General features: G+C 38.2%; 1 protein-coding gene across 1 annotated transcript; it reads left to right on the top strand.

Annotated features, from left to right (window-relative positions):
• The first annotated feature begins 966 nt into the window (after positions 1–966).
• Positions 967–2557, top strand: LOC148926585 (uncharacterized). Its single transcript, XM_089059180.1, has 4 exons — positions 967–1073; positions 1223–1730; positions 1798–2355; positions 2435–2557. The coding sequence occupies exons 1-4, from the start codon at positions 967–969 to the stop codon at positions 2555–2557; spliced, it is 1296 nt and encodes a 431-aa protein (XP_088915306.1).
• The last annotated feature ends 8247 nt before the right edge of the window (positions 2558–10804 follow it).

The following is a 10804-nucleotide window of genomic DNA, read 5'->3' as shown; positions in this document are numbered from 1 at the left end:
TAGCCACACTGTGGCTAGCCTATTGCTTGTCCAGTTGCTTGTTCTGATGATTGGTAGGAGGAATTTTAGTGCTGGATGATGTGGCAGGAGGAGAAATAGGCTAGCCTATGACAGACCTATTTACCATAGTGGATGCTCTAATGACTTTCATGGTTCAAGGGTAAAATAGTCATTCAAGACATTTTATATGTGATTTTTTCAAGTTCAGGTATTTGAAATGTAATTTCTCTTACTTCAAAGACTAAAAGTTTGCAAATCTCATTATCTAGAGACCCTAATGCCACCTCTCTAAGGATCAGTGTTTTAAAAACCGGTTTGGATCGGCTAGTCGGACCGGTCCGGCTGCGAGCCAGTGTTCATGCCAGTTCGACCGGAAACGGGAACCGGTTGAACCGATTTTTGACATGTTCAACTTTTTTTCAAAAATTTGTGTCCAATGAGATTCGAACCATAAACCTCATGTATGTAAATCCAACTCAATTACCACTCCACCACTTCAATTGTTGTGATATAACAATAACTTTAATTATATTTATAATCAATGAATAAATTTTCATTCATTCTATGAGTAACTATTATTTTTATAAATTGATTAATTCATTATAATTAATCATAAATAAAATATGTTAATTAAATTTGTTATTTAATAAACTTTAATAGTAATTTATTACACTAAATTTCAATATTGTCATATATATGTTTAATTAAATTTAAGTTTTAATTATACTTATCTTCAATTAAGTTTAATAATATTTTATTTTTCATTAAATTATATAAAAATATATATGAATTTGATCAAATCTATATTTTATTATGTAATAAATTTGATATATTTATAAAATATATATTTAATTATATATGCTATAGTAAAACGGTTCGATCAGTGGTTGGACCGATCCGACCAGTTGAACCGTGAATCAGTAGTTTCACCGATTTGCTTGTCGGTCCGGTTTTTAAAACATTGCTATGGATGGAGATTTAAAAATCCTACGAGTATCTGTAACAAATTCCTTGCCTTGGTACTCTAAAGTTCCTCGCCTTGACTGTGCTTCCAGCCTTGGTAACACTAAAAGGTTTGTATACTAAACTGCAAAAGCTAAATGGATGGCACTTGAATGCATATATAATTATAGTCGTCATATTTGTTGCACTTCAACTTCAATTTGAAAAATTGGGGTTTGCTTTTCTAACTGATTTGAATTTTTTTTCTAAAATTAAACAGAATGTCCGAGGAAGAGAAGTTTCAAATCAAGCTTGTGATAAATAAGAAGAAGAATAATGTATTATTTGCAGAAGCTGGTGGTGATTTCACAGACTATTTGTTAACCTATCTAGTTCTGCCATTGTCAAATATTGTTGAAGTCCTTGAGAACCGCTATGGAGATGGGGCGCTTGTTATTGGAAGCATCAATACTCTCTACAAAGCTGCATCAAATCTTGACAGCGTTTATTTCCATAGAGTGTGTGATAAGACCGAACTCATCTGTCCAACACTTTTTGAGAGGGAATTGGCCATTGCTCAACTTGATAATCCCAACACTTGTTCTGGTTTTGGCAAATCATATGAAGGAGTTTTCACTGATGGTTCATCTTCTTTCATAATCACAGATGATCTCCGTGTGTTTCCTATCGTCGAGGGCTCCATCATTCAAACTCTCAGCACTATTGGCATCTCTATTCAAGATATGGATGACGCCGAGACAAAAAATGTAACATTTGGATTCAATGAGGTGAGTTGATTTATCATACATTTCATTTTATCTATTTCAAGTATTGATATCTCTCTGTTTTGTTTAGATTATAGCTCTACTGAAGGAATCACTGATTTCGTCTAATCCACTCACTGCCCTCGTTTGGCCACCGAGACGGATGCTTGTAGCAACAATGGGGCATGTTAAGATTGACCAGATGGCCGAGATTATGAACTCAAAAAATATGACATTGAAAGTCATGCTTCAAAAATCAACAAACAAGTTTCTTTTTGCCCAGGCAGATAGTAATTTCGTAGATTTTCTTTTTAGCATTCTCATCCTGTCATTAGAAAGACTTGGAAGCACTAGCATGTCTAGATTTCATAAGAGTACAACTCTTAATTTTGAGAACATGCATTTCAAACGTTACAAATCATTTCTAACCGAGTACAACTATACTGACCGTGAATATTATGGACTATATGATTATGTCAAGAGATCGACATATACTGGACGGTATGTCGAGGAATGGATGATGTATATGGTACGGGATGACTTGACTGTATCACCGTTGGAGGTTACCTCGGGTGTTTGTGTTATCAAAGAGTTGAACGTCTCTTTTTCTGATATAAAAGAAGTAGAGATGCAAGTTGGGTTGGAAGAGGTAAGTTTCAAATATGCATCTTTTATTAGTATTTTCTTTAAAGAATATGGTATCCAATTCATCGTTGTTGTTGATACAGGGTATAAGCATACTAAAAGCGGCTCTTACATCCACGACTGCTCTGACAGATGGCCTCATCAACCCTTTCTTCAAGAAACAGGAAATGGACATCAAGCCTGTCGTGAAACAAGAAATGGAGTAGCAGTTGGAGTTGAAGATGTATTGATTAAATGATTTGTCCCATCTTTTCTTCATGTGATATTGTGTTGGCCTTGATTGTATTGCAACTTGTTCATGCTTGTTTTTCATGAATCTAGCTGAAACATTTGATTTTGATGGAAGTTTATTATGGATAAATCTTGGTCGCAACATAATATTTCATGCGAATTTGTTGTGATAAGGATTGTGCTACATAGATTTATATGAGTGTGTATCGTATGACAGCGATGGAAGAGGATGTTTATATAGCAAGGGGTCGATCAAAAACTTTGTTGAGCACGGTAAAACCATGCAGTGCTTATAGATCAGCAAAGCAAGGCATTGCTAGAGCACTTTATGGCGTGATTAAATTACATTTAAAAAGTAAAAGAACCCGTTGAATTCATCAAGCAGTTGACATTGAAGATAGGTAACAAAAAAACAATAGAAAGATAGGAAAAAACAGAATTTGTATAAACAACAGCAGCTAGATCATTGCTGATGATAAGGAATTGTTTGCAGCAAGAAAGTGGAAAACTGAAGGCCTAGAAAGCTTCCTGCCCTGCACTTACATTTATTAGGCCCACGATCTTGGTTTCTACGTGCCGATGGAGACTAGCTGGGGAAGGTGTCGACGAGCATGGTGACGGATGAGCGGCGCGTAGAGGGTGGAGAAGTCATTACTGGTGACGTTGATATGAACATGGAAGTTCTCCTGCTTGTTGTACATCCCCCGGAAGGTCAGCTACACGTTGGTCGGGTTTTATGCTGTATTCATCAGCGTCGCGTTCACCATCTGATTGTTTACTGTGTACTGGGCATCTGCCCCGCCCCACAAGTCAAGATCGTTGATGAGGAGGCAACACTTCTTTCCCTTCTTGATGATATCCGCCCACCTCCCTGCACCGCTGCCTGATCAGCTTCTCCGGCATATTATAAGTGAAGTGCTTCTTAGTATTCAAGAATTGGAAGTTATGAAATTATATTACATGAGAGTACAGTAGTTGTTTTATATCGAGGTTGTGATAGGACCTCAACAGCCACAACTCTTGAACTGTGCCCAACATCCGATCGAAGCATACCTATGACCGCTCCAATCGAGCCTGGTGATCAAGCCCAAGCGGTCGCTGACTCTTCTCGACCCAAAAGAAAACAACAAAGCTCGCAAGATACACAGATTTCAAGTGCTAGATTGATACTGCTTCCTCCGTCACTCAATATGTGTCCTACGTTGACCCGACACGGGTTTTAAGAAATGTAAAGAAAGTGAATTGAAAAAGTTAGTAGTACATGAGTCGTACCTTTATACTCCCTCCATCCCATCACAAGTTATCAACTTTCTATTTTGGATTGTCCCACCACTGGTGATCAATTTCTTTTTAACCAAAAACAAAACTTTAACCCTTTCTTACTTTATTAGCTCCTTATCTCTCTTACTTTTTACTCTTTCATACTTTATTCTTTCCATTTTAACTGAATATATCTCATTTTCTTAAATCCCATGCCCAAAAGAAATCCATCACTTGTGGCGAGATGGAGGAGGTATATTAATATTATATTATAATATGAGGGGAAATGAGTTAGTGGAATGTAGAATCCATTACTAATAATAGTAAAAGTGAAGTGAGACAATTGATGGGAGGGATAGACCAAAATGGAAAACTGGAGCACATAATGGGAGGCAGAGAGAATATTCTTTTTTGTCCCTTAATTTTCCATATTTTTCAAATTATTCAATTATGGTTAGGATAAATTTTATATATCTTTTTGGGTATTAATCTTTATTTTCTTTCGAATTGTAAAGTCGAATCAAGCAAGGTATAAATACTAGAGGCCATTACATAGTCAAAATCATTGATTTTTATTATCTCATTCATCATTCCAAATCATAGCACCTCAACTAGGGCAACTCTTACAAATATATCTAGACAAATTGGTGCTTTCATCAAGACTCTTTGTTAGAGTAAAGGTACAAGCGAACGAAAGAGCACGAGAAGTGCTTGTCCAAAAATGCGAGGGAGAAATAAACTCTCACATGATGTGAATTAAATTGTAGTCCCTTATTGCATTATCCTAACATACTTTTTAAGGTTAAAAATGGACTCATTTTGATATATGTAGGACAAAAGACCAAGCTCTGAGAGAGAGAAGAAAGGAAAAAAGGTCTAAATCTGAACCGTGATCAGCCCTCCAAGATTAATTTTAAATACTTCTACAAGGCCATCATTGCATTCATCTTCGAAAGAGCTTTGCGTGGATACCTTGCACGCCTTAATCGGAGTCCGGTAGAAGAAGATATGACTGTTTTACGAAGACTGCGCATTGCAGTGGTAAAACGCCCGACCCGGGCGACAATTGCCCGACCGGCGATTTGCGTGCACATCGCGATACAGAAACAATGTCCGACCGGGAAAATTCTGAGCAAAAAAAAGGCCTAGCCGGGCAAATGTTACTGGGCCTGTTTTCGAGCCCTAATTATTTAAATAGCTAGGGAACGATTTCCACAGCATTTTTTGGCGGTTGGAGGCAATTTTTAGAGAGAGAAAGAGGCTTGGAGTCCATTTTGGGAGGAAGAAGAAGAAGCTTGAGGCTAATTCTTCCCTAATCTTGCCCATATGGTAGCATTTACTTGTTTTCTTGTATTGTTGCCCACTATGAGTGGCTAGATTTTATGGATTACTCCTATTTAATTAGAGAAGCTTGTAAATATGAATACATGATTGTGTTTTGGTTGATTTCCGTATTTTGGTTCTTGTCTATGTTGGGTGTTGCTAGCAACCTTAATCACGTAATGGCCTTAAATTCAACGTCTCTTTAACTTGAAGAAGGAAACTAACATAGATAAGAAACCCTATGCTAAAACTGATCAGGGATAGTCTAGGGTGGATCTTGTGTGTTGAACGGTCGTAGAAGCCAATCCCGAGCTTACTATGCAACTGTAGGAGCGAGGGGTTGGTGAGTAGAACTCAGGAGAAGTGATAAGCTTATCCTAGATGTAAAATTCCACGATCAGTGATCAGCTGCGAGGGAGCGTAAAATCAACAGGATCCCAATAAATAATAGAAAGTAATTAGACTTTAGGATTCATGTGAACAAGCAACCCGAGACAAGCTAGGAGTAGTCTTCCCTTTTTATCGTGATTCACTTGTTTTTTTCCTTCTCGGTTCGTCATTCACTTCTTGATAAAAAACCCAAAATTAACTATTTAATTCTTTTTAGTTAGGTTTACTAGTTTTAGCAATTAATCTCCTCCCTGTGGGTTTGACTCCTTTTATACTACATTGCACGTCTATATAGTTGCAGAAGTATTATTTTTAGGAAATTATTACTTGTTTTGTGTACTTAAATTGCACCCTAAAAATCACAACACCACACAACCCAAGATAATGAAAACAATTGACAATTGAATTGGGATAAAAAGGCAGAACTCGACTGATAAGGCTCGTTTCATGCATTGGTTTTGGGTTAAAATTATATGCTTTTGGGGGAGATAATGCACAAATTTTGAGCTTAAGTGTGCAGAAATCTGTTGGATCTGGGAGTTTGTGTAAATTGACCTGGCAGATGCAAAATAGCTGATTTTGAAGTAAAATACCAGAAGTCGTCGCTCGGACCTAGGAGAATCAGGAAGTTGACGACAGGAGTAGAAATGGAGCAAAAGCGCAGAAAAAGTCATCTACCTGGTCAAGGAGACAGAATGGCAGAATGGAGCTGAAGCGCAGAAAAAGTCATCTACCTGGTCAAGGAGACATAATGGCGTAATGGAGGTGAAGCGCAGCAAAAGTCATCTACCTGGTCAAGGAGACAGAATGGCGTGCTGACATGAAGATCCTCAATTATTGCAAGGGTAAAATGGTCAAATACCGACAAGAAGTTGCCTTAGGGTTGAAGTTAAAGCCACTCTATAAATAGAAGCTTTCCACAATGAAGAGGAGCGCTTAACGCTATCGTAGTTTAGGTAGGAAGCTCTCATAGGCGCTTAACGCCACCGCTCTCTTAGTTTAGTTAGATAGTTTGTTGCTTTCTTAGCTTAGTTCAATGGTTTCATCGGAGGAATTGACGACTTCACCGTTGGATCTCGACTCATTTCCAGTTTTATGAAGCTTTGGTGTTTATATTCATGTTGATGATGTTTTTACTTATGTTTCTTGGATGCTTTTTGCAATTGGTAGCTCAGATGTTTAGATCCATGTTGTTTACATGATTTCCAGTAGTTTAGAGGTTGAGATTTAGTTGTTCACGTGCTCGATTTCTGAGATCCGATAGTTTAGGTGATGCATGCAAGGTAATCTGTGTTCATTTCGTTTTCTGCTTGACCCAGTAGCGTAGATCTGGTAGTTCTAGCTTGAATTTCGTGTTTACGTCTCGTTTTGAAGCATGCTCTGTTTTATTTCGTCAATGGTGTTGAAGCTCTGTTCTATGCTCTGTTTTTACTTGGTTGTTTGGAGAAGATGAAGTAGGAGTTAGTTAGAGAATCAGATCTGCTTTTTGCTTTTGCTTTTGCTTTTTGGTTTTCCAGCTTTTCTGTCAGCCCAACTAGTTTGAGAAAAATGGTCCCCACTTTACTTTTACACTTTGCCTGCCTATTTTAGGAAAGCCTTTAGCTTGGTTAGTAAGTTTCAATTGTTTTCTTTAGTTGCTTTCATGTTTTATTAAATTGATGAAAAATATTTTCGTGTTTTATTTTCCTTCCGTACTTCTCCCGTCTCCTAGGTCAGGCAAATAGAGTCCGGTTTAATTCCGCCAGGTCAAGTAAATTAGAGTTTTAACCCACTCAATGAATGCGTGGCAGCAGCCGACCCTTTTCCGCTTGTGTCATGGTATCGATCTCGAGTAGGTCCATAGTCCCTGTGGTTCGACCCCGCTCTTGCCGCTTATACTTAGTAATATTTGTTGCATTAGTGGGGAAATTATAAATCTTGTTGAAAGGAGGGACACGTGCACACGACACACGTGCAAAAAACCCGACCCTCAAATGGCGCCGTTGCCGGGGACTGTGGTGTTATCTACTTGATTTTGTTTCTATGGCACTGTAAATAGCTTTCGACTTTCTTCAATTTTCTGTTTTTGATCGTTTTCTTTTGTCAAGGCATGACTTCTTATCCAAGGTGTTTCCAAGGTTGAAAAAAAACCAAGGCTGAAGTGAAGAAGGAAAGCTCTCCAGTTACATGTGGCTGAAACAATGCCTATGGGGCCAGGGAGTTTCTTCATTCTTTCACTTTTATGTTTATTGGTTGCATTTATATAGTCCTTGGATACTTTTAGCCGAGTTTTGATTCTTGTGAATACTTTTCTAAGAAAATCCAAAAACATTTTAAAAATCAGAAAATTTCAAAAATATTTTATGTTCTCTAAAAAAATAAAATAAAATAAAATAAAAAAAAGAAAAAAACGAGTTTTTAGGGATAATTCGGAGCTATGCGTAGTGGAATCCACTACGATTCCACTACGCATGCACCCTATTATTGCCTAACTGGTCAGTTTGCTAAGTACTCTTCGGGAATCTACTGGGTCAGGTAGATAGGAAGGAATTTGAAAATTTTTGGACTGAACCAGTATACTCCCTAGAATACTTGAGCAAAAGTTGTACATAGTGTGAATATGTTTTTCTGAAATGTCCTTATTAAAATCCAAACAAAGAAAAAAATTTAATCCCAAAAAGATTTTCGAAATTCTAAGTAAATTTGGGGAAGAAGTTTATAAATAAAAAAAATTCTTTTGGATCTTACATCCACTTGACCAGTTTGCTTAAGAATTTCAAGTTTTAGTTTCGTGGGCCAGGTAAAGAGTACAAGGGACCGACAAGGAATTCCAATGATGAAGCTCCCAATTTAAGAAATAAGGAAGGCGACTACCTGACCCAGCAGAATGGCAAGGCATAAACAGGGGAAACAGAGGATTCTGCCCAGTAGTTAGGCAAGCACCACCAGCACCCCCAGGAAGGCTGACTCCAAAAGGAGCTAAGAAAAGAAGTGACCCCACCTCCCAGTGACCAAGTAATTTTACATTTCAGTTTTTGATTTTTTTTTTTTTTGTCAAGTATCTATGTTTGCATGTTTTCTCTGTTTTAAGCATGCCTGTCGCGTCTGTGTATATGTGTTTTGTGTGCTTCTCCCACTTAGCCCAATCATTGGTCTAAGTGTGAGAAGTTTATGTTAATACGACATGCTTTGGTATCTGTTAGTTTGTTTATCTCCTCCCACTTAGCCCGATGCTCGGTCTAAGTGTGAGAAGTTTGTTTTTGTAAATATATGTTTTGTGAGTCTGTGATTGTCGCACTAACTTAGCCATGTTTTCCACTTCACCAGAATTGCTTGGGGACAAGCATGGTGAAGTGGGAGGGGGGAGGGAGTTAGTGCAAGTCAGTGTCAAGCATGTGCGTCTGTTTGCTAGGTCTAGTAGCTAGTAGTGTGTCGTTTAGTAGGAAATTTTGTGTTTGTGCATAACTGGTAAATAGAAAGCAAATGCCCCTTAGTGAGAGTAATTGAAGAGAGAATGCATGTCAACTTTGATGCCCTTTTCCTTAATAAATCAAAATCGGTTTGGATGAAGTAAGGACGATAGAATATGCCTCGAATGATCTAGTTGAAGCCCTCCATAAAAGTGAGTTATAAGCCTTAAATACTTCATACTAACACAAAATGAGAGGGCTGCCACGTGATGCTTAGGAAGAGAACTTAGAAGGAGAAAAGTTTTGGTGATAGAAGTAACCTGTTGGGCCTAGGGAAAGGGTACTGGAGGTATAAGCTGGACGAAGTCCATGGTCTAAAAAGGAGGAATAAGTTGGACAAAGTCCAGAAAGTCTGGAAAAAAAAAAAAAAAAAACCGTGGAGGTATAAGCTGGACGAAGTCCAGGGAGGTATAAGCTGGACAAAGTCCAGGAAGGAAGGGGAGAAAAAAATTATAATAAGAGTAAAGACAGGGGAACTCTCTGACCCGAGGCATCAGTGGTATGGCAATATAAGAGCGAACGATCCTAACATCCCTGGTGTGGAATGAGTGATCGAGCAAATCCAACAATTACTAAAGTTAGAGGCTATCTTGACAAACTGACAGGCCGATTAGATAGAAGAAGGGAAGGGAAAGATTCGGAGACTGTAGGTTCTTGGATTGACCTTAATCTTGTGGGGATGGCTGCTAGAAAATAAACCAGTTTATGCATTAATGTGTCAATGTGTTTTAGAATGTGTGTTTGTGTCTGTTTTCTTTGTCTAAGTCCTTTAGAGTCTAGGTCTAGTGTTTGTTTCATTTCTTTAAAGTCGGTCAAGTGAAAACCATGCATTGAAACTTGCCTTATTTCTTTTATCTTGTCTTTCATACTTGAGGACAAGTATGGTTTAAGTGTGAGCAGTTTGATAAGGCTCGTTTCATGCATTGGTTTTGGATTAAAATTATATGCTTTTGGGGGAGATAATGCACAAATTTTGAGCTTAAGTGTGCAGAAATCTGTTGGACCAGGAGTTTGTGTAAATTGACCTGGCAGATGCAAAATAGCTGATTTTGAAGTAAAATACCAGAAGTCGTCGCTCGGACCTAGGAGAATCAGGAAGTTGACGACAGGAGTAGAAATGGAGCAAAAGCGCAGAAAAAGTCATCTACCTGGTCAAGGAGACAGAATGGCAGAATGGAGCTGAAGCGCAGAAAAAGTCATCTACCTGGTCAAGGAGACATAATGGCGTAATGGAGGTGAAGCGCAGCAAAAGTCATCTACCTGGTCAAGGAGACAGAATGGCGTGCTGACATGAAGATCCTCAATTATTGCAAGGGTAAAATGGTCAAATACCGACAAGAAGTTGCCTTAGGGTTGAAGTTAAAGCCACTCTATAAATAGAAGCTTTCCACAATGAAGAGGAGCGCTTAACGCTATCGTAGTTTAGGTAGGAAGCTCTCATAGGCGCTTAACGCCACCGCTCTCTTAGTTTAGTTAGATAGTTTGTTGCTTTCTTAGCTTAGTTCAATGGTTTCATCGGAGGAATTGACGACTTCACCGTTGGATCTCGACTCATTTCCAGTTTTATGAAGCTTTGGTGTTTATTTTCATGTTGATGATGTTTTTACTTATGTTTCTTGGTTGCTTTTTGCAATTGGTAGCTTAGATGTTTAGATCCATGTTGTTTACATGATTTCCAGTAGTTTAGAGGTTGAGATTTAGTTGTTCACGTGCTCGATTTCTGAGATCCGATAGTTTAGGTGATGCATGCAAGGTAATCTGTGTTCATTTCGTTTTCTGCTTGACCTAGTAGCGTAGATC

The sequence above is a fragment of the Salvia hispanica genome, chromosome 5 (genome assembly GCF_029641045.1).
Source record: "Salvia hispanica isolate PSC_SH4W2 chromosome 5, Shi_PSC_v1, whole genome shotgun sequence".
NCBI lineage: Eukaryota > Viridiplantae > Streptophyta > Magnoliopsida > Lamiales > Lamiaceae > Salvia > Salvia hispanica.
The sequence above is the reverse complement of the archived record's forward strand: the minus strand, read 5'-3'. Positions and strand labels throughout refer to the sequence as shown.

What these genes read in the sequence shown, in the direction of transcription:
- LOC148926585 (XM_089059180.1), top strand. Translation starts at nt 967, where the DNA reads ATGGATGGAGATTTAAAAATCCTACGAGTATCTGTAACAAATTCCTTG. An exon ending in AGCCTTGGTAACACTAAAAG is followed by an intron (nt 1,074 to 1,222) that starts GTTTGTATACTA and finishes AAAATTAAACAG; the next exon opens with AATGTCCGAGGAAGAGAAGT. An exon ending in TGCAAGTTGGGTTGGAAGAG is followed by an intron (nt 2,356 to 2,434) that starts GTAAGTTTCAAA and finishes TTGTTGATACAG; the next exon opens with GGTATAAGCATACTAAAAGC.